Here is a 25,179-nt window from a genome sequence, read left to right on the forward strand (position 1 = left end):
ATACATATACATACATATACATACATGAATAACTATACATATACATAAATATACATCTCTTTTGGTAGATCATCACCCTTATTTATGGATATGATTAACCAATTTCGGAAGAATGTGAAGATGATCTACCAAAAGAGATATATAAAGTACATTAATTAGCTAAAAGTGAAAGATAACTAAAATAATTCGTTATGATAGGAAACACCACACCTACTCAAAAATAATAACAACAGACGATACCCTAGTTTGGCAGGTTGTAGAGCAGTCAGTTTTCTCTAACCTACCACAAGGAGCGCAGAAGAAATGACTGCTGTCCAGTCCAGCTTCCTGACAAAGAGAGAGTGATGAAATGAAAAATAATTTCCATTTCCGATCGCAGATTCCAATTGCCCACAAAATGATGAATTGATCGCAACAGATCGCGGATTGGTCTGATTATTATTACAGAAGTCTGTGGGATTAAATGTGAAAGTAACGGTATCAAACCAATTTTCCCAGAAAATTAAAGGCCACCATGGGTTTTCGTAATCAGAGGATTGTCGTCTCGCCGGGCGAAGTGGCCGTGCGGTTAAAGGCGCTGCAGTCTGGAACCGCAAGACCGCTACGGTCGCAGGTTCGAATCCTGCCTCGGGCATGGATGTTTGTGATGTCCTTAGGTTAGTTAGGTTTAACTAGTTCTAAGTTCTAGGGGACTAATGACCTCAGCAGTTGAGTCCCATAGTGCTCAGAGCCATTTTTGATTGTCGTCTCGTGGGGTCAGAGTAACTTTACGAAACCCCGGATTAATTATTCCTGATTTTTTTTTTTACAATATGGCGAAAATCCGCAAAGGTTGAGCGAATCGTTTCTTGTAAATTCCTACCACGGCTACTTTGCATCGGAGGGGTACTAGACTATCCCGCGCTTCTCAGAACTGGCAAATGGCTCTGAGCACTATGGGACTTAACATCTATAGTCATCAGTCCCCTAGACTACTTAAACCTAACTAACCCAAGGACAGCACACAACACCCAGTCATCACGAGGCAGAGAAAATCGCTGACCCCGCCGGGAATCGAACCCGGGAACCCGGGCGTGGGAAGCGAGAACGCTACCGCACGACCACGAGCTGCGGACTCCTCAGAACTGCCGCCTCTCCAGTGTCCTCCGTATCTGAGCTATGAGGTTCCGCTTCGCTTGTCGCAACACATCGTCACTGCCACTCTGGTTAAATCGGCTACGCTTCCTTCTTTCCGCTGGAGGATGCATACTGTGGTGCGGCGTCCGCGCTAACGAAAATGTGGAGAGAGGAACTCGCCGTCTCACTCGGTTGTATCTCTTGTTTATCCTTCTTCATTTCGGTGTACGCAGTTCCGGCTCTTGGTAGCATCAGGGACCGCATAGCCCGTGTTAGAGCAGCTGAGATCCGCAACACCGCCGCGAGTATTTCGGTTGTGATTTACAGCCGTTAGCATCACGACCGATACTCGTGGTAAACATGGGCATGGTTTTCCTTTTAGGCAATTTGTGGCGCTCCTGCCTGGGTTTCAGTCATCTCGGTGCCCTTGGCTACTAATCATTTTTACGCAACTCTCAGTGGACGCTCTGAGCAGGAGCGAAATGAATTATTCAGACGTTCGTTTATGTTTATGTGTAGCAAGACTTTTTTATCCCAGATTTGGTATAAATATGGATGGAGTAACCGGTTTTAAATTGCAACAGGCTACGTCGCATTTCAATGCGATTTTGGTTCAAATGGTTCAAATGGCTCTGAGCACTATGGGACTTAACATCTATGGTCATCAGTCCCCTAGAACTTAGAACTACTTAAACCTAACTAACCTAAGGACATCACACTACACCCAGCCATCACGAGGCAGAGAAAATCCCTGACCCCGCCGGGAATCGAACCCGGGAACCCGGGCGTGGGAAGCGAGAACGCTACCGCACGACCACGAGATGCGGGCAATGCGATTTTGAAACGTATTTCAATTTTTACCGGATTTTTTTTATTTTCATTTATTTTAATTTTTTTAATCTGTAGAATTCCCCTGTTGCTTCCTACAAATGTTCTTTTTAGCTATCGGAAACGTCTGCTAGACGAAACGGAGTTCGATGCCAGCCATGGTCCAGCCAACAGCGAGTTAGCAGGTGAGACCTAGCGTTCCAGCTGATTGGGAATCGGAGGGCAGACAGGTTGAACAATACATCAGCCTTATCACCACGTTGAGTTACCAACAAAAACAATAGTATTTACAGGGTTTATAGATGTAATTTATTGGAACGTTATATAAGCTATGTTAAGTACAAGGATATACAAAACCACATTCAAAAATATGCGGAATGATACACAAATCATTCCAAAACAAAATACGGGAGGAAACGAAGTTAAAATTTTATAAAAGCATGACTACACTGGTACTGCTGTATGGAAGTGAATCGGGAAAGTTTCCAGAATGAGATTTTCACCCTGCAGCGGAGTGTGCGCTGATGTGAAACTTCCTGGCAGATTAAAACTGTGTGCCAGACCGAGACTCGAACTCGGGACCTTTGCCTTTCGCGGGCAAGTGCTGTACCAACTGGGATACCGAAGCACGACTCCTCACAGCTTCAATTCTGCCAGTACCTCGTCTCCTACCTTCCAAAATTCACATAAGCTCTTCTGCGAACCGTGCAAAACTAGCACTCCTAGAAGAAAGGATAGTGGCTAAGCCATGTCTCCACAATATCCTTTCTTCCAGGAGTGCTAGTTCTGCACGGTTCGCAGAAGAGCTTCTGTGAAGTTTGGAAGGTAGGAGACGAAGTACTGGCAGAACATCACCTACAGAGAAAGAGTGTAGAGAGAGAATGCCAGATAAGGCCATGCTTTACCTGGCAAGTGGAAGAGGGGACGTAGCAAGATCCAGAACTAAATTGCAGTGAGAAATGAAGGCGGAACGGGCACAAGTGCCTGTACGTTAAAGTGTAGAAAAAGAAAAAGAACTAAATCGGTGCTCCATAGACTAATCATTTTGCAGTTATTTTTAGATCGGTGCACTGATGTTTTTAATGAGTAGTCCGTGGGCAGGTACTATTGCTGCGTTGGATACTTATCTTCCGCAAAGCAAATACTTCAAGTCAACATTGGCCATCGCTGGTGCAAATTAGCTAATGTGCAAAGATCTGCGACCTCGTACCTCATATACAAATCCATTATCCGCGTCCGCGGGTATTAGAAACTACTTTAGCCGTTCAGCTCACAGGAGCTATGGGAGAAGGTTTGCGCATGCGTTGAATTTTCGTCTGCTGAAGTCGGAGTTCGTAATGTAGAGTCCACAATCTAAAAACTAGAGGCCGCTCATTATCACATTTCGCTACAGCATATTCTGCAGTGTTCCTGATACGCTCCGTAAATTACAATTTCCTCTAGTAATCACAGAAGCGAATCGACTGAAATTTTCGACAGAATATTTTCGCAACGTTGGGAAAACAAATGAAGTGCTGAATGTCGTTACATCTAGCATGTTCTTAAATTATAGTCAAGTAGTTTGTTAATCAAATGTGCACTAATTTGCTATAGTGTTAGAACAAGTTTACTTGCTACGCTTCTCATTGTAATAAGCGTTGTGATATCTACATACAACTGTCAGGCGCGTCCCATGTTGATGTACATTTCATTTTTTCCACCACTACTGGTGCACCTTTCGACCCATCATTACAATTTCTTGTACTTTGGTCTGCTCTTAGGTGGCAGGAGAATAACTAGGCACTAAAGTCCAATTTCCCAACTGCTGTCATTACGTGTGTGGACAACATGGAGAGTGATCATCAAGGATGGAGTTGGATGACGAGGTTTCTGTCGAAGGAGGCTGTAAACGCTGCAGACATTCACAGGCGAGTGGTGGCAGTGTGTGGAGAGCGTACACATTACTAAAAGCGCTAATGCAGCACAACGCTCGTTATCATGCGAATCAGAAAACCTCGACTGCCCTCGTTGAAACGAGGTTCCACGTACATCCACACCCACCGCATTCTCCTGATTTGGCCCCTTAAACTTCTGTAGCCCCCCCCCCCCCCCCCACCGCGAAATGATGTCCGCACAATGGCATCCCGGAGTCGAGCACTCAATAGCACATTTCGTGACGGTCCACACTCTCCACGCACTGCCATCAATGGCTTATGAATATCCGCTGTGTTAACACCATATGAAAGCTGACAGAGAGGAGGCCGAATGTAGGAAGCGAGTAGGAGCAGGTGAGGTAAAGCTTTCGGTACTGCAGTAATGTAAAAGTGATTTTACTATAGTCCAACCCGAATTATACACTTAAATTCATAACTTTAGGGGATGAGCACATAGGTGTGCAGCAAAAGTCCAGATAAGAAAGTCTCAATAGCATGCTAAGCTAATGCGATACTCCTCGGCCGCCTGCTCTTCATGAACTCGGCGAAAGTGGAGCGGCGCTCGAGAGCTGCACAGCGTCGGCTAGAGGGCGCTGTGGTCGGCGTAGATCTTCCGCTCTCGTAGTGTCAACCTACGCTGTGGAATCGGAACTATCGATACCACATTTATGATCACGTTCTATGTGTCCCGCTCCCGTAATGACAATTGTTGGGAAACAGCGCTGTACTGTGTACGGTTTACACTTCTAGCGATTTTCCTGTCATCTACGGTTAGACCAAAGTATTACGTACCTGGAAATTTAATGTGAGTCACGTGGCACACCGTCACTGATGGAAGAAAATAAAGTATAAATAAATATGGAACACTTCTAGATATATTTAAGAGAAACATTAACAGATTCTGTACCGAATATTATTTATGTAGTATTTAATGCACAAATAGATAGCCGGCCGGTGTGGCAGAGCGGTTCTAGGCGCTTCAGACCGGAACCGCGCTGCTGCTACGGTCACAGGTTCGAATCCTGCCTGGGGCATGGGTGTGTTAATGTCCTTAGGTTAGTCAGATTTAAGTAGTTCTAAGTTTTAGGGGACTGATGACCTCAGAAGTTAAGTCCCATAGTGCTCAGAGGCATTTGAACCATTTGAGCCACAAATAGATTTCAGAACACAGAGAGAAAATTCTGATGAATGCAGTGTGCTAGAACAACGTTTCGCAGCTTTCCGTGATTACGTGAGTGATCACTGTTTATGTAAACGAAACAGGAATGACTGAAGTGTAAGACGGCTGCTGGTGTAGTGGAAGCGGGTTGTACGTGTAATTAAGGGGAAAACCAGGAAGATAAACACGCTGCCACCTTTAGTCTTTGGATGTATCAACACATTTATCTTCTCCAGCGCACTGCACATTCTAACAAATACAGTCGCACACCGTCAATAACGGATAACAATGACGTCTTACAGCTGTAGCTGTTGATATCGATCGCGTCTACAGGAAACAAACGATAATGGGACTGTTGCGACTGTCTTGCAAAATATGAATTATTGCACAGATATACCAGCGGAGGTCCGTAGCGTCGGAGGCAAAATGCATTCGCAAAATTGATATTACTGAGGATTAGTTGTCTTCTCATTACTATCTTTAACTAAGTGTTGCGCAGAAGTAGTCACTAAGAAATCTAAAGCGAGAATGGTGTATAGACGTCTAAGGCAGAGGTCTTCAACAGGAAGTCCAGTGCAGAAGTATCCCTATCTTTCGTCATTCTTGTCCCTTCGGCGAATTTCATTCAAAGTAACTCTTGTATTTGATAGCTTGTGGTTTTACAATCGGCAATCCAGTTGTTTGTTCAAAATAGTTATCACGCTAATCGATGAATTTATACTATGAATAAACAATTATTCATAAGATAGTTCTCTCTTTAAGGGCATCCTAAGAGAGAGCCTATTCTAACCAATGACTTTTCCAAAGATCAACATACTTCGAAGTGTGCACAGCCGTTGGAACTGTCAAGCGTACTATTGTGGCTTTCGGCCTAATGTCGATTGGCTTGGTATGACTTGTGCTCTGTTTTGCGCCCTCACTTTGGACAACGACTCTCCGGCCTACTCAATACACACTGCACAATAACTAACAGACATACAACAATGAAACTTCCCACAGTTACACATTAAACACAGACGTGTTCAGGGATGCTTAACAAGGTTTGCTCCAACACACCATTATCACCGAACGTGGTGACGCAGTGATCAGCATACTGGACTCGCATTCGGGAGGACGTCGGTTTAATCCTACGTGCTGCCATCTTCATGTAGGTTTCCCATTATTTTCCTAAATCATTTCAGACAAATGCCGGGATGGTTCCCTTCAAACGTCACGGCCGACTTCCTTCCCCATCCTTCCTTAATCCGATGCGTTTGGTCTCTTCCACCAAATCAATAACACCATTGGCGCGAAATTACGGACGGTCCAGAATTTTTTGGACAGACATGGTATTTAATAGGCACCTACAATTAATGGTTTGGTTAATTTATTGCAATATATAAAGACTGCATGCGGTGCAAGAGCCGAGAGATATCCCCTGTTAGCTCTTGGGGCATTAGGTAGCTGCAGTGAAGTGAAGTGAATGACAAACGAACAGGGCGAGCGAAGTTTATAAATTGTACATTCAGAACATCATAACTAGGTACTATCAGAATAACGACCCAATAGTCACGCGGGATCGATATCAGCGCGGATATCTTGAAAGTGTACGTTTATCTCCTTGGTGATGCCTTGTTTGAACGAACAGTTATCATAACCTATGTTTCCTCCGTCAAACAGTGCGATGTACCTTGCGGAGTTAAACGTAGATGTAGTTATTGTGGCAATTCAGTCTGTAGAAGCAGTCTCGCCACAGGAATACCCGAGACAAAGATGGAAATTTCCGACAGCCTTTATTTTCTAAAAAACTGCCTGAAAGGTAGCTGAGCATAATGCCCTGCTGGTTGCACGCTTCTGTTCACTGTACGCAGTCCTGGTTCCGGGTTTTCAGCTTTCACCGCCAGATATGAAGCTCGTGCTCTGTCCAGGTGATCAGGCGGTGCGCCGCAAGCTGATCCACCACGGCAGAGAACAAGGAACTCACCGGACGGGTTCAGGCTTGCTTCCAGTTATAAGTGAGAGGAGAGCGCTCTCTGTTATGGAAGTAAACCGCACGTGTTACGTCCGCGCAAATCTCTGGGGCCGTTCAATCAAGAGCTACAGTATAAGCCAATGTGTGGTGGGCTTTGAAAGTACGCAGGGAGCAGAGCCGTAAACCACCACCCTCCTTCCCCTCCCATTTGCCTATTCCATATGCGAATCGTATGTGGGAAGAAAGATTTTTGATAGCCCTCTGTGTAATACAGAGTTTCTCTAGTTTTACCCGCCCGATTCTATGGTACATCTACACTGCTTGACAATTGCTAAGGAACAGAAGCTTTGTTGGACAGCAAGAATCACAGGCAATGGTGGACGATACGAAACTCGGTGCATACGTAATAGAGATGCCTATCTCTTTACGAAAAAAAAAAACTTTTCTTCCTTTTCCAGGATAAATATTACGTAAATAATAAATGTGTTGTCGAATATTGATAGTTTGCAGTGTCACAATGAAGCTGGTGTTCTAAATGCTTGGGAATGAAGAAAAAGTACGGGCAGCGAATTTCGATCTAGAGATCTCGCGCTTCTGCCACTGCACGCTTATTCCCCCAGCTGCGGACTGCTTGAAGATTTGTGTTCATACAAAGAGTATAAGGACGTCTAAAATTTTCATACTCGATCTCGGCTGAGAGTTGCGTCTTCCTGTTTACACATGTTAAAGTCCTTCGCGTGCCCTACACACCCTGTCAATACCAATCATATCGCTGAGGGAAAGTTCGTAAGTCCCCTTGTCAGTTACAGACTTAGTGTTAATTTATTTCCCAGGGTCTTGAAAGACTGTTACTTCACTACGTTAACAGCTGAGATACAATGTGCACAATAAGTCATTCGTAAGGCTAATGTGGGGGCAGCAGCTGGTCGGAGCGACTCAGAACTTGATTGCGAGTGGCTGGTGGAGCAGCCTGCCAGACGAAACACTAAGCGAGCACGTCTCACATACTTCCAACGGTAAACTTATTGCCTGAACGTGCTGCTCAAGCAAACGACGGCAAGTAGCATTGACAAACGCTCACTTAAAGAACCAGAAAGCTGCAGATTTGGTCATTACCCTGGGCATTACGTCTGCTTGTAGAAGCTACCTGGTATAACGTAAGTACAACGAGTTCACATCTGTTTTAACAGCAGCGATATCATATCCTCTCGAAGTACTTCCGAGATTGACCACAGCAGAAGACCAGCGACAGCGGAAGATGAATCTTTGCTGCACCGTTTGACGTCTATTGTCTCAATGAGTTTTTACTGACGCAACAGCTGCATACTGTATATACAGCTTAAATCACCATAAGACGTGTAGCCAAGTGTGTGTTGTGTACATCATTCATATTCTTACATTCCAGTTTCTTTCACGGATGGTACGTGAAAAGAGAGTCTGTCGAATTTTCCATGCATAAGTATGAATGTTATGAATTTTACGATCATTGTCATTACATATCATGTTTGTCGGAGCATGTAATACAATTTTTGATGTATTTTGGGATGTAGCTACTCTGATTTTTGTGACAATAGTTCTTCTTTCTTTTAGCGTCTTTCCCTGCAGCTTGTTGAGTAGTTCAGGTCTCTCGTGGTGCTTAAACGAAAGTATAAAGAAGCGCGTAGCCTTCCGTTGAATCCTTTCTATTTATGTTTGTCAGTCTTGGTACCAGGGCATCGAACGACGCTTATCTCAAGTTTTGGTCGAAGGGTGTTTCTGTAAGCGACCTCATTCGCGCCAGAATTCCACTTTCTTAAGATTCTCCCAATAGAAGTAAGTCTGATATCTCTCTTAGGGGTTGGGTTGGGTTGTTTGGGGAAGGAGACCACACAGCGAGGTCATCGGTCTCATCGGATTGGGGAAGGATGGGGAAGGAAGTCGGCCGTGCCCTTTCAAAGGAACCATCCCGGCATTTGCCTGGAGCGATTTAGGGAAATCACGGAAAACCTAAATCTGGATGGCCGGACGCGGGATTGAACCGTCGTCCTCCCGAATGCGAGTCCAGTGTCTAACCACTGCGCCACCTCGCTCGGTATATCTCTCTTACCTTCGGTTACATTTATGCAATTAATTCACCTTAAATCGCTCCGGGCAGATACCGTACTTTAAACCGGTGACTGATTCCAGAACTCACTGGTTGCACTGTCAATCGATATCGGCTACTTTCATCCACTTAAACGTGTTGGAGCCTAAACGTGATTTTAGTTATACTCGGTGTTTCACAATTATTACAAGATTCTAGGGGTTGCAGAAGGCACTCAGTAGATACAGAACTCATGAGGAACCCATGTCCGGAAATGTATCGTCTGAAAGTAAAGTAAGTTTGAATTTCGCATCACTTCCAAATCTCTCTCTACGCGGTAGGCAGGTAGCTCTGACGTATATGAACTACAGGAGACGCTCCACGTGGTGACCCTGTTGTTCGCTGCACAAGGTGTATCTGCAACGCCTGCTCTCACACACGATCCGCAAACCCTGTTGTGCGTCCATGGAGCACCACAATCAACACTCCTAGCTGCGAAAGTGCCATTTTCTCAGAACCATTGTTTTAGTCCAAAATTATTTTATTTCCCAACGGCGCATTTCTGGCCATCGACCCATTATCAAAACATTGTCTATTAAGCCCCCTCTACATTCCCTAGTAATCTGTAATAGGAAGTGTGCCTCTGTTTAAAAGAAAGATACTAATACATTAGGGATGTCGCCAGATTCATAAGTTCACAAGCATGAAACTGAAGCATCGTTTCGTCTAAAAAGCTGGTGGGATTGTTTTCACAGATAATCTTTGTAACAATATCGGGCGCAGCAGCGATAGCTATGAACTACACACGTCAAAAATAGTTTAGGATCACCCCGGTTCCCCGTACTCCTGAAGACAGACGTGGGCTGTGGATTTTGTATCACAGACACAGTCCATTTGATTCTTCAGAGATGCCACTAACACACCGAAAGATGTAAACAACCATGCATGAGCAGCGCCTATTAGGCGGAGAGGGTCCGACAGCCGATCAGTTCCAGTCATTCCACCAGGAAGGAGGTACACGGCTCTTGTTGTCCGTAGTTCAACCATGCCTAGACAGTCGATACCGCATTTCGATCGCGTCCGCATTGTTACTTTGTGCCAGGAAGGGCTCTCACCAAGGGAAGTGTCCAGGCAACTAAGACTGAACCGAAGCGATATTGTTAGGACATGGGGGAGATACATGTCGACGACATGCCTCGCCCAAGCCGCCCAAGGGCTACTACTGCAGTGAATGACCGTTACCTACAGATTATGGCTCGGAGGAACCCTGGCAGCAACGCTACCATCTTGAATTATGCTTTTCTTGCAGTCACAGAACGTCGTGTTACGGCTCAAATTGTGCGCAATAGATTACATGATGTGCAACTTCACTCCCGACGTCCATGGCGAGGTCCATCTGTGAAACCACACACCATGCAGCGCGGTACAGATGGGCCCAATAACATGCCGACTGGACCGCTCAGGATTGGCATCACGTTCTCTTCACCGATGAGCGTCGCATATGCCTTCAATCAGACAATCGTCGGAGACGTGTTTGGAGGCAACGTGGTCAGGCTGAACGCCTTAGACACACTGTCCATCGAGTGCTGCATGGTGGAGGTTCCCTGCTGTTTTGGGGTGGCATTATGTGGGGTCGGCGTACTCCACTGGTGGTCATGGAAGGCGCCGTAACGGCTGCATGATACATAACGCCATCCGCCGACGGATAGTGAAACCATATAGGCAGCATATTGACGAGCCATTTGTCTTCATGGACGACAATTCGCGCTCTCATCGTGCACATCTAGTGAATGACTTCCTTCAGGATAACGACAACGCTCGACTAGAGTGGCCAGAATGTTCTCCAGACATGAACCCTATCGAACATGGCTGGGATGGATTGAAAAGGGCTGTGTATGGACGACGTGACCCAAGAACCACTTTCAGGGATCCACGCCAAATCGCCGCTGAGGAGTGGGACAATCTCGACCAACAGTGCCTTGATGAACTTGTGGATAGTATGCCACGACGAATACAGGCATGCATCAATGCAAGTGCACGTGCTACTGGGTATCAGAGGTACCGGTGTGTGCAGCAATCAGGACCATCACCTCCGAAGGTCTCGCTGTATGGTGGAACAACATGCAACGTGTGGTTTTCATGAGCAATAAAAAGGGCAGAAATTATGTTTATGTTGATATGTATTCCAGTTTTATGTACCTCGGAACCGAGGTGATGCAAAACTTATTTGATGTGTATAGTAATAACGTATTATATAGAACCGTCTTGATCACATAATAACACTTTTATTCATAAGTGTGGACCGGTTTCGACCCGCTGTGGATCATCTTCGGACCATAGTACAAAGATGACGTGCGGATACGTTGGCACGGAGCAAGAACTTTGGATACCACCCACAGCAGTCAACAACAGTAGCTGGTATCTCCAGTTCCTGCTTCCTTCCTTAGTACCCGCACGTGATCACTAGAGTATAGTCCAAAGATGATCCAGGTCGGGTCGAAATCGGTCACCACTTAGAATAAAAGTGTTTTTTTGCGATCAAGACACGTATATGCCGGATAGTCAGGAACAGACTGAAAGGCTTGTAAGGCAGTTGCAGGATAGACTGTGCTGAGAAATAATTTTTAGGAAAAAAATCAATTCTTTGTACCCTTTCCGAGTTAATTAGCACTGAAGTTGGCCAATGTGGCGATTGTGGGAGCAAGTGGCCCGCGAGAGACGGTGTCACCAAACGTGTGCTTCGTTTGGTTTCCTAAAACCTAACGAGACAGCCATGCAAAAACTTAACGTGGGACGGTAGTAAGGGTCGAACCGGAGCCAAAGATAGAGCAGTCTCGCGTACTATCTTCCACGTTACGAGAACAACTGACACTGTATTTGGCTAGCAGCTGGAATTTGCCTGCGCAGTAGCCTGATTGGCTAATTTCAGTGATAATTAACGCGTGAAAGGGCGCAGTGTATCGGATTTTTTTCTTAAGAACTCTATCTTAGCACAACCTACTTTGCAGCATTCTTACAAGCTTTTCAGACTGTTTCTGACCATCCTGTATAATATTTTATTACTATTGTTTTCACGGCTTTCATTATTCATTAATTTTACATACATGTTTATTGTTATAGATACAAAAATATTAGTTTTTACAGTTCCACACCTCAATCAGTGTAAACGGAACCCTCATAGGTTCACAAGCAGCTCGTGGTCTAGTGGCCGGCACGGTAGCTCAGCGCGTTCGGTCTGGTCTCTGTAAGAAAAAACTGAGTGAAGGGATCAACAACGAACTTTCAACGGATATCATGTGACGTCCGCTACGACCAAATGCAACGAACAAAAAGAAAAAAAAAAGTTGTGGCTAGCGTTACTGCCTCTGGATCACGGGGTCCCGGGTTCGATTCCCGGCCTGGTTGGGGACTTTCTCTGCCCGGGAACTGGGTGTTTGTGTTGTCCTCATCATTTCATCATCATCATTCGTGACAGTGGCTAGATTGGATTGTGTAAAAATTGGGACTTTGTACGGGTGCTGATGACCGCGCAGTTGTCCTCATCGTCTCATCATCATCATTAGTGACATTGGCTATCTGGGACTGTGTAAAAATTGCGCTGGGTAAAAATTGGGGGTTTGTACGGGCGCTGATCATCGCACAGTTAAGTGCCCCACAAATCAAACATCATCATAGGCTCACTTTTTTACCCTTCTGTCTGTCTGTTCATTCAAACTTCCTTTTTATCTGGAAGGAAAAGAGATATTATGTTGAAATTTATGACACATACTAACAAGGGAACCTCCCCATCGCATCCCCCTCAGATTTAGTTATAAGTTGGCACAGTGGATAGGCCTTGAAAAACTGAACACAAATCAATCGAGAAAACAGGAAGAAGTTGTGTGGAACTATGAAAAAAATAAGCAAAATATACAAACTGAGGAGCCCAGGAGCGCCGTGATCCCGTGGTTAGCGTGAGCAGCTGCGGAAAGAGAGGTCCTTAGTTCAAGTCTACCCTCGAGTGAAAAGTATAATTTTTTTCAGACAATTATTATCTGTCCGTTCGTTATGTTTTCATCACTTTTTGGGAGTGATTATCACATCCACAAGAAAACCTAAATCGGGCAAGGCAGAAGAATCTTTTTACCCATTCGCCAAGTGTACAAGTTAGGTGGGTCGACAACATATTCCTGTCATGTGACGCACATGCCGTCACCAGTGTCGTATAGAACATATCAGACGTGTTTTCCTGTGGAGGAATCGGTTGACCTATGACCTTGCGATCAAATGTTTTCGGTTCCAATTGGAGAGGCACGTCCTTTCGTCTACTAATCGCACGGTTTTGCGGTGCGGTCGCAAAACACAGACACTAAACTTATTACAGTGAACGGAGACGTCAATGAAGTAACGGAAAGATCATAACTTTGCGAAAATAAAGAAAGTAAACTTTTCACTCGAGGGAAGACTTGAACCAAGGACTTCTCGTGCCGCAGCTGCTCACGCTAACCACGGGACCACCTTGTTGTTGCCTATCTTGCGCATGGACTACTCAGTTTGTATATTTTGCTTATTTTTTTCATAGTTCCACACAACTTCTTCCTGTTTTCTCGATTGATCTGTGTTCAGTTTTACAAGGCCTATCCACTGTGCCAAGTTATAACTAAATCTGAGGGGGGTGCGATGGGGAGGTTCCCTAGTAAGGTCTATGGTCCTCTTGAAGTGGAAAAAATTTACTCAAAGTATATTTGGATATTCGCAGACTCACTCATCAAAACCTAAAGATGAGCTCTCTATATAACTTACATAATTAGGTTGGTAAGGAACCCTCATAGCGTGATTCCCACTCGCACTTGTTCGGTTTTTTTTTTTTTTTTTTTTTTTTTTTCTCGATGTGAATGCGCAAGCATCCTGACAAACTGTGTCGAGGAGGGAGGTGGCGCAGCCGTAAGACACTGAACATCAGTATGGCGACAACTCAAATCCTACACGGACGCCATTCAGATTTGGGTTTTGTATGCTTTCTCTGAACTGCTTAAGGAAAAACGTGAATGACACCATCGATTTCCTTCCCTAACTCGGCGTTGTGCTCCGTATCTAATGACCTTTTCCTCGACGGGGAGTTAAAACCCTAATCTTCCTTGCCTCCTTCTAACTGCACGTTTTCTGTGACGATTAATCGTGTGACATTTTAGCATTTATTTGTCACGTCTTTCCTACCTGACACTGGTTTGTTTTGCAGATGACGCTGGTACAGCCGAGCCCGGAGCTGCAGATCCACATCCGCAAGGAGCTGAACGAGGACGTGAACACGCGCGAGGACGCGCTCCAGCACATCAAGGACTGGCTGGCCAAGCAGCCGCATCTCCCCGACTTCCAGGGTACGGCCGTCATGGCGCCTCAGGGCAGCGCGCACCTTCTCATTGCAGAATTGGTGACGTTTCCGAAAGTACCGATGTAGCCACTTTTCGACAAATAGCGGTACCTTTTGTTTTACTCATTCTGAGAAGCAAGGATCGATCTGTGATAATATCTAAGTGGAGATAAACTTCTTTGCCAAGATCGCTAGTAATAACTTTTATTGTATAAAACATTCTCGGACTTCTTGCGCCTCAGTTCAGGGTGAAATCTCGAGCTTTCGACTATTATCTCCATCGTCTTCGTTAGGAAAAACTGATTACAGTTGGCCCAAACGATATTTTAGTGGGCCTGCATGTGGTCTCACGATTTACGAAATTTCCTGTGGAGGACACATTGAAACTGCTGGCAGAGCATTTTCCTCCTGAAGCGATGAAGTTGTTCCCATATGTTCTGACGACCACCTACTTCTTGTTCGGCAGTAAATCTGAAGAGAAATAACAGAGCGAGCGGATATGAGTTCTCCGTTGTCTCCAGCAAATGCCAATTTTTTTACGGAACATATTGTGGAGCATCGATTGTCGGATGGACGTAGAGGCCACTCAGTGCACCGCAAGCCGACGCACGCTGATTTGCATCTTAGCGCCCAGAGTCTTCGCCATTCAATCCAGAAAAGAGCAGATTTAAATAGACTGGTACACAGAGAAAAAACCGTTTCTGACGAGGGCCACGTGGATTCCGAAAATGATCATCTGAAATACGTGCTCCCAAAGAACGCCTAGGGGTCACGTGACATGAAGTAAGCTTTCTCCAAGAAAAGGAAACTTGAAAATGTTGAACATTCACGTGACGAGTCACCGATGGTATTCCTGCCTTTCTGCGGCGCAATATCCAGCAAAATAGTTCTTGGAAGCCGAGGTATCAGATGTATTCAGGGCTCCTAAGAAGATAAAGAAGATGCTACACCCTGTTAAGGACAGTCTCGGCCTCAGGATTCTTGGGATTTACAACATCCTTTGTCAGTGCAGGAGCAATAATATAGGTCAGTCCATCCGCCGTGCAGAACATCAAAGACATATTAAAAATCGAGAACTGGAGAAATCTGCAGTTTCTGAGCACAGCGTCACAAGTATACACAAAATACTGTTTGACGAAAGAAAAGTTTAGTCCCAGGCTCCCATATACTGGTACTCTGTAATTAAAGAAGCTGTAGAAATAAGAACGTGTGAGAAGCTCACCAGTAGTGACAGCGGATATAATCTCAACGGTGAATCGATGCGAGCTTTCGGTGTAGAGAAGATCCAGAGATATTCGTCGCAATGTTTACGCTTCGACGGGAGCGGTGGCGCCAGCAGCACAGACGTTGACACCATCTGCGACAGCATGACGTAATGGCCGACCAATCAGAAGCCCTCTTTGGGCTATATAAGGCCACCGTAGTAGGAGTTTTGACAGTTAGTTGCTCATGACGCAGACGGTGGCGGTAATCGTCAAAATCTCGATGTTTTACCCTGAACTGAGGCGGGAAGAATTCCGAGGATGTTTTACACAACAGTGCTGTCACGAAAGCCTTCGTTCTCGATAACTTTTATTCTCGACAACTGGTGTCTGTAATCGATGTTCCCATCTTCAGATCTGGACAGCATTTATACAGTGGACTATAGACAAAACAAATGTAATATATGTTGTGGACTGACAAGACAGCCAGTCCACAGTGACGGGTAACCGAAAGGCACGCTTTGTGGAGAGCGTGGCGGCAGCTGCGCGGACGGGCGCGAGGGCTGTTTATCATTCCGTGCAGCGCGCCAGGCGGGCCGGTTAATGTGACACACTGCTGGCGAATGTTCAAACGATTCCTGAGCAAAGTCAAGTGTGTCTTGATAATCCAATGTGCTTTGCACGCGTGGGTTCGAATCCCATCCTTGTCGCCAAATTATGTAGTGTTAGCAGTTAGCCAACACTACGCACACTAATTGGTTGAGGAGACCGATATGCACGCTATAAGCTCACGCAGGATGGCGTGAGGTCTGAAACAGGATACGTAATGAATGCTATACAGAAAAGTACGTAGCTTCTGGAATACTTAACTTTAATCCATAATTTGTATACATCGTTCTTGATGAGACATGCTTCATACGATATCAATTGCTGTGGCGCCTTGCTAGGTCGTAGCCATTGACTTAGCTGAAGGCTATTCCAACTATCTGCTCTGCAAATGAGCGAGGCTTCGTCAGTGTGCATAGCTAGCTAAGTCGTCCATACAACTGGGGCGAGTGCTAGTAAGTCTCTCGAGACCTGCCGTGTGGTGGCGCTCGGTCTGCGATCACTGACAGTGGCGACACGCGGGTCCGACATGTACTAATGGACCGCGACCGATTTAAAGCTACCACCTAGCAAGTGTGGTGTCTGGCGGTGACACCACAATATACAGTATCAGTAATAACGTTATAGGGAAAAAAAAACAAGTAAATCTATGTACACCTACAGACAGGTTATTGCATATATACTAAAAAGCAGTAAATGTACTCTTTCTCATGTAATGGCATGTACGTAACAGACTAGAAGAGTAGTGAATTAGCTGTAAAATTTAAAACATTCGTCTTATGTCACTCACAACAGTGTTCATTGTTGAAGTCAGGGCGCCGCTAGGGCGGCAGGCAGTGACCAGTAAAGGATAGCCGTTGACAACTGGACCGACAGGTGTCGCAAGAATGACTGTTTTAATAATTTCATACTTATTTTTTGCAAAGTCATCCGGAATAGTTGACTGAGATAATGTAAAAAGAAAACATATTGCATATCCTCCATCATAGCCACTCCCGAATTCATCTATTTGAGAATCCCCTGGTCCATCTTCTGTTCGTTGGGATTTAGCTGAAAACTTCCCGTCTAGTGAACCTAAACGCCTTGTCCGTTAGCGTAATGAAATTAAACGTGGACAGAGGTTTAGGTACGCAGTGGCTCTGCGTGAGGACAAGAGTATGGTGTCTCACGCCCTCTAGGCGTTCCCTCTCTTTGTGTGGTACTCAGTTTGACTACGGTTATGGACCACCAGCATTTGCTGTTTTCTAACTCAGGACCTGTGAACCAGCTGCTATGTATAATAAATAAATAACAGTTACCACATTTAATGAATGTAAGTGTATTATTCGACAACTGCCTACATTTACATGGGAACCTAAAAGTGGATGTCGAAATGTTGAGCATATTGGTTCGTGTATTTATCGAGGCCCGTGTAACTGTTTAGTCGAAGTTGATGGAAGATTGTGTTGATGTTGTGGAAGAAATCTTCGAAATGTCCATACGTGCAAGTTCGTAACAATTCTCGAAGTAAATATTCTAATATAGTACACAAAAGCAAACTAAAATATTGTTAATTGTACTTAGTCGCACTACGAGGCCCAGTCACATTCAACTTGTCACGAGAAATGTTGTCCAGAGGGAACCAGTAAGCATTAATAGTGGATATTTCCAGATCATTTCTTACTAAGAACGAACTCCTTCCCTCTGGAACTTGTCAGATTCACCAGTGGATAAAACAGGGAGTTTTGTGTGAAGTTTTCAAAAAATGGTTCAAATGGCTCTAAACACTATGGGACTTAACATCTGGTGTCATCAGTCCCCTAGACTTAGAACTACTTAAACCTAAGGACATCACTCTCATCCACGCCCGAGGCAGGATTCGAACCTGCGACCGTAGCAGCCGTGCAGTTTTCCTCTGAGATTTAAACACCATGTAGAAACATGTAGAGAGTGACAAAAAGAAATATTCGATAATCTGTTTAAACCAAAGTATTTAAAAAGATTTGTCGTGCTTCGTGACAAAGCACTTCCTCAGACAGTCTGTAAAAATGAAAGGCTCATTGCAAAATCAATGTAACTAAAGTGAAGACAGATAAAAATGTACAACCCTCTCTCTCTTTATCTACATACATACTACGCATGTCACCGTACGGTGCATGGCGGAGGGTTTTTTGTACCTCTTAGTACACACTGGTAGGGATAGGTGGGCCACAGAGTGGCGTGGAAACTGTCGTCATAGGAAAGCTGGACAGGAGCACAAATGATTAGAGAACAAGTGGACACAGTAAATGGAAGATTTACTCAGATTCTATTTCTCCAAGAGAACGAAGACTCAGTACAAATAATGCAGCAAGAAACAGAGTCTAACTCATACAATAGCAGCAACGATGATGTTGGAGCCACGCCTGGCGTCCCTTGGAGAAGTTGTTACAAGGCGAGTGGGGCGTTTCTCTGCCGCAAAACCTCCTGTACTGCGGACACGACACCTTGTACCTGCTGCTAGTTATTCTCTTTCCTGCACCACTCACAAAAGGAACGAGGGACGGTCCGCTGTCCATATGGTTCCATACAAGTCCTGATTTATCTTGCTTCGCAACCCTCACGCGAGATGCACGTTGGTGGCAGTAAAATGGTTCTTCAGTCTGTTGCAGTTTTGCCGGTGCTCTAAACTTTCTCAACAGTGTTTCGCTAAAAGAACGTCTTCTTCCCTCCAGGGATTCCTATTTGAGTTAAGGGAGCATTTCTGTAATATTATCGGTAACAAATTTAACAGGATGTCTTTGAATTTCCGATTCTCGGCGGGGTCAGGGATTTTCTCTGCCTCGTGATGGCTGGGTGTTGTGTGCTGTCCTTAGGTTAGTTAGGTTTAAGTAGTTCTAAGTTCTAGGGGACTGATGACCATAGATGTTAAGTCCCATAGTGCTCAGAGCCATTTGAACCATTTTCTTTGAATTTCTTTCTTGTCTCTCTTTAATCTGACTTGTTGGGGGTCCCAAACACTGGAGCAGTACTTAAGAACGGGCTGCACGATTGTGCTGTGCACGACCTCCTTTAGAGATGAGCTACACTTTCACAGAATTCTCTCAATACATCAAAGTGCACCATTCTTCTTCCCCACGGTCAAACTTGCGTTTTCGTTTCACTTCGTGTCGCTTTGTAGCGTTACGGTTAGATTTGTAATCGATGTTACAGTGTCAAGCATCACGCCACTAAGGCAGTATTAGAATGCTAGAGGATTGTTTTTCCTACACCTCTGCATTAAATCTCATTTTGCCTGATTTAGCTCTAACTGCCACTCATCAGCTTTCTTCTGCAGTTATTCCTTGTTATGTAAAGGAACATCAACAAAAACAGTAAGAGTCCAGATTCCAATAAAATCAAAAAATTCTACTATTTGTCAAGTAAACAGATACCTTCCTTGGAAGGAATTTCGTGTGGCCGAGATTTTCTTTCCCTTTCTTTAAATGAAACATAACTTGATTCATCAATGACAATAATAAAGAATGGACCTCAAAACGACCTTTACACTAACTACCATATCGAGTTACAAAATACACATAGCTACAAAATATTATTTGTTGGAAGTTCATTGAGTCAACATTGAGTGTAAGCTTTGCAGACAATGTAGGAATCCCTTACTCCTGCCCTCTTCAGACTTTTGATATTCTTCCTATCTCTGTGTGATGTGGTCAATGTTTAACTGAATCTTGTTTACAGCCGTAATAAGTGTTTGAACAATTCAGTTTTCTGTGTTGTTTTGAGTAAGTGTGTAGTGAAAGAAATGGAAAACATATGTTGGAATGTGTCTTACTTCTAGTGTACTACTGTTAGCTGAGAAAACGAAGGGGAAGCTGTACAGCAGTACTGTTGGACACAAATACTTTATTTGTGCAACTTGGCGTCCTTTCTGGGAAGAATGACGGCTGTGCAATAAGTGCGACATTTCAGTGTCTATGACTGTCGAAAGTTCGTATGTGGACAGTTTCGGTTGTGTTGTAAAGGATGGGGTTGCGATACGTGAAAAGATGTGATCTTGGTGACTATGGTTCAGATTTATACGCAACTGTGTGTCAGAAGATAGAACACGTTAAGTGTGACACGAATGGATTCAAGTCGCGAGCCGATTACACGAGTTACCCGTTCAACAAAACGGAATACAAATGGAGGAGGCAGCTTTCTTTTGCGCCTGTCAGCTGGAACCAGCCGCTCCAGTTTAATTGTTTCAGACTTCTAGGACTCCATCTGAGGTCTTCTCATCTCCTTGGCACCATTTACTACTCAATAGTCCGAGCGAAAAACACAGGAACTGATTTCAAAACCGATTGTACATAGTTTCACATCAAGTCCCCTGCAGACGACGGCCACGTTAGGAATTCCTGCCGCACAGGAGAACGCGGCGACTCGTCACTAATTCGCTGCAACCGCTCCTCCGAGAAATCAGATCGTGTGCTTCACGGAGCCTGTTCTTATGGATATGTGTCAACATAGTTTTGTGCCCAACTGTTATACGCAACCCTATTCTGTACTTACATAGTAATGAGCACTTATGTCCAAAAAGTAAGAGAACTTAGAGATCACCAAAACAATACGAGTCAATGGAATAATACTAAGCATGTATGGTACGTAGCTGATTCCACGAAGATACGTGTTGGTTAGGATCAGAGTACTGGAGTAAGTTGTGCCCTACAACTATTACACGTAAGGATATATAGTAAGAATGTAAGATACATGAGAAGGATTGTCGCGGGTAGTGCATGTAATGAATGACGCCAATCAACCGTTCATACGACAATCGTGGATAGGACATGGATCCAGAATGAGATTTCCACTCTGCAGCGGAGTGTGCTCTGGTATTGATGTTTGCATACGACAGTAAACACATCAGATCTCAACAATGTGCCTCTGGCCTTCCATCGTGGTTTGTGGTAATGCGTCCCATTGCTAGAAACGCGTCCTTTGGTGGTCAGCACTTCTCCACGCACTAATGTTACAATACAGTTCACTTTTCCACGTCGGCAAACATTTCTTTCTTATGAATGACCTTTTGCTGATTTTGTCTGTTGAACTAAAACAATGTGCCATTGAAATGGACAGAATAGGCGGATGCCCTCCCACACGTTCCACGTTAGACAGTTTGTCTGTGAAAAACTTCCCAGCTCTGCTCTGATCGGAGAGCAACTTGTGAGCACCTTACCAAAGAGATACATCGGGCTGCCTGTTTCTGTCGGTTGGTACCCAGGAGCATCTTAATTGCATAAATCAGTCGATATAATAACCCCTAACATTTCTTCATTCACCATCATGAAGAAGAGCTCTAGAGGTTGTGGAGCGAGTCAGGTTATACATTCACTAGTAATTGCTGTAGTATATTACTTCTGTAACTAAATTATTGACAGTCTGTTCGGTTGGTGCATGAGTGCGTAGCATTTCTCCATAAGTCTGATAAACAAATCAGATATACATAACAGAGACTTTAGTCTTCAGTAATATATTCTCCTTCACTGTTTATGTAATCTGCCAACGCTGGGGTAACTTTTCGATTCCGAGACTGTAGAAATCACGAGTTTTTGAGGCAAGGAACACGTCGAACCATGTTTGGTGCGCATTTTCATCTGGAAAGGGAGGACGGTCGTTCGATAGAGAGCAGAAAAAGTGAAAATCTGATGGCGCAAGATCAGGTGAGAAAAGTGGGTGCACAATGACTTCCCAACCCAACGCCTGTATAGTGATTTCCTCCCAGTCTAACAGAACGCGGGTGGGCGTTATCGTGGATTAGCATCACTTCACGCAGTCTTCCTGGTCGTTTTTCTTCGATTGCCTCTGCAAGACGTCAACATCTGTGACAATAAATGTCAGCATTGATGGTTACACACCGGTGAAGTAATTGGAAATGCCGTGTGGCTAGTCCTCCCTTTGGGTAGACCGTTCACCTGGTGAAAGCCTTTCGAGTTGACGCCACTTCGGCGACTTGCGTGTCGATGGGGATGGAATGATGATGATAAGGACAACACAACACCCAGTTCCTGAGGGGAGAAAATCTCCGACCCAGCCGGGAATCGAACCCGGGCCGTTAGGTATGACATTCCGTCGCGCTGACCACTCAGCTGCCAGGGGCGGTGAAGTAATTCTTAGTGCACAACACAGCCACTGTTCTCCAGATGCATACCATTATTTTAAGTGGATGAGTGCAGGTCTTTGTACAGGGAGATTTGCTTGGGCTCAACCATTTCCTTCTTCTCCTTATGATAGTATGAAGACACCATTTCTCGTCACCAGTATCGATACAGGATAGAAATGGTGGGTATTGTTCATGAGCCAGTGATGATGAGCAAGCAGAGGTGCACATATGGCAACCCAGTGATTTTTGTGATTTTCTGTAGGGAATGCGATAGGCCTGCATAACCCGATTTTTGAAACTCCGCCATTAGATGGAAATGTCGTACGATGATGCAAAGATCATGGTTCATCTCCTCTGCCACTAAATGAGTGCACTCAGAGGGGACCATTGTGTATTAATGTGTTTAAACTATCTCCATCAAACCCCGTAGGTCTTCTTGAACGTGGAGGGTTACTAATGTCAGAACGATCCAGCTTAAAATGAGAAAACCATTTTCTTGCCATGCTCTGTCTAGTAGCATTATCCTCATACATAACGCAAATGTTTCTAGTTGCCTCCATTGCTGTCACCCCTCCATCCAACAGAAACAGATAAATATGTCGGAAATGTTCCGATTTGTCCATTTGACACTCTATTTTCTAGCGTCCACAGCTTCACTTAGTATCTGCAAATGACATAATGTCAATATGTAAACTCAAATAGAAACAGTAAACTACAAAAAAAGGCAATCGGTAAGTAAAACCGTAGCAACCGGAATACCAACATGTAAAACAAAAACGCTGCGAACTTATGCACCAGTTTAATAGTTTAACGCAAATTCAGGCATTCTCCTCACCTAGATTGGCCTGGTAAATCAGCCACTCTTAACCGCAAGACGAGTTTCTGCGACTAATTGGAACAGCGGGTGAAACTTGGCAGTTAACATCTCCTCACTATTGTACTCTACGAGATGAATTATCTATCAAGGACTTCAGGTGGATTTTGCACACCGTTTGAAATTTGGTGATTTATTCCTCGACGATCTGCGGACTTATCAAAGCTACAGACTGTAATATCTCCCTTGCCTAATAAATTTTTGTACAATGTATGTATGATTATCGTTAGTGTTAAATGGAATTTATATCACTCATACCAAACACCATGACAGAATATATAAATTATGCTCGGTTACTTTTATTCGTTGTTCCTTGTCCTGCAGATGACCAGCGCATCATGACGTTCCTGCGCGGCTGCAAGTTCTCGCTGGAGAAGACGAAGCGCAAATTGGACATGTATTTCACGATGCGAGCCGCGCTGCCCGAGTTCTTCACGGACCGCGACGTCACTCGGCCCGAGCTGAAGGAGATCCTCGACAACGTGTAAGTGTCAGCACGTTCATCTGTTCCATCGCAACACCCCTTTAGGCAGTCCAGAATCTGCGGAAAAGTACCTGGACACTTACAGTAAAGTGTCTGAATGCGTGTGGCGGAATGACAGACCATTCTTCCTGAAGAGGCGAAACCCAAGAGGGTAGTCATGTTGGACGCCGGGCTCTGGAGGGAAGACGACATTATGACTCATTCCAAAGGTGTTCCATAGTGTTCAGTTTGGGTCTTTGAGCAGACTACTCCACTCCAGGAATTTTATTGTCCACAAACCATCGCCTAACAAAAAAAATGGTTCAAATGGCTCTGAGCACTATGGGACTCAACTGCTGAGGTCATTAGTCCCCTAGAACTTAGAACTAGTTAAACCTAACTAACCTAAGGACATCACAAACATCCACGCCCGAGGCAGGATTCGAACCTGCGACCGTAGCGGTCTTGCGGTTCCAGGCTGCAGCGCCTTTAACCGCACGGCCACTTCGGCCGGCCATCGCCTAACAGAATTGCCTTATGAAACTGTACTTTGTCGTGATGATACAAGCAACCATCGTCTCTGAACTTTCCTTTACTGTATGCATTACACAAAGCTGTAAACTTTGTCCATATCCTCCCGAGTTTAGTGTTTTCTTAAGCGCAGTAAGATACACAGCCTAACCATGAAAAACGCTCCCATACAGTAACAACACCTCCTCCAAGTATGGAGGAGGTTCACAGTTGGCATTAAACATTATGGCAGGTAACATTGTCCTCGCATTCGCCAAACCCAAAGCCCTCTACCAAACTGCCACAGACTATAGCGCCATACACCACTCCAAATCATTCGTCTGCCGTCATCCACTGTACGGTGGCGGTGCTCTTTACAACAACTCAACCTTCACTTAACAATGAGTACAGAAATGTGTGCAACTGCTCGACCATTCTACCCCATTCTGCTTAACTCCCTATGCACGATCTTGCTAGCTACACCGCTGGTCGCACTTTGGAGCTTAAGAGTGATATCTTCCACTGACTTGGTGCGACTTTTCACAACAGCCTTCCGCAACGCTCGATGCTCTCTGCCCATCAGTACATGAGGTGTGCTTGATCTTCGTGTAGCTGTGCTTGTTTCTTCGCGTTTACATTTCACAATCATATCATCAACAGTTCACTTAGGCAGCTTTAAAGGGTTGAAATGCCGCTGCTTGACTTCAGGTGACATCCAATGACTACTCCACGTTCGAAGTCACTGAGTTCTCTTAACCGACCCACTCTGCTGTCACTGCTTCCCTTATGTCAACACAATATTCACCGTTTCCTTTTATGGCGGTGCGTCGCCTCTTGCGACAGGCAGAGGCCAGGTCCATTTTACGTAGGAATGTCACTGCTTGTCTACCAACAACACGATACTCACTGTTACCATTTATACTTGCGCGTCCGCCTTTCCTGATGATTAGCTTCTTCCGCACGACATGGTGGTGTACGGATACTTTTGACAAGATGTTGTAGCAGCGTACAACACACGTAACGTTCATACATCCATGTAAAACTGCAA

At 44.7% G+C, this 25,179-nt stretch overlaps 1 protein-coding gene across 1 annotated transcript in view; it reads left to right on the top strand.

Moving 5' to 3' along the window:
- The window catches only part of LOC126203479 (alpha-tocopherol transfer protein-like), a 135,488-nt gene that overhangs the window by 67,264 nt on the left and 43,045 nt on the right, over positions 1–25,179 (top strand). The window contains exons 2-3 of the mRNA XM_049937802.1: positions 14,248–14,386; positions 23,483–23,642. Coding sequence (XP_049793759.1) covers positions 14,248–14,386; positions 23,483–23,642 — 299 coding nt within the window. The remainder of the gene's footprint in view (positions 1–14,247; positions 14,387–23,482; positions 23,643–25,179) is intronic.

The sequence above is a fragment of the Schistocerca nitens genome, chromosome 9 (genome assembly GCF_023898315.1).
Source record: "Schistocerca nitens isolate TAMUIC-IGC-003100 chromosome 9, iqSchNite1.1, whole genome shotgun sequence".
In the NCBI taxonomy this organism is placed as follows: Eukaryota; Metazoa; Arthropoda; class Insecta; order Orthoptera; family Acrididae; genus Schistocerca; species Schistocerca nitens.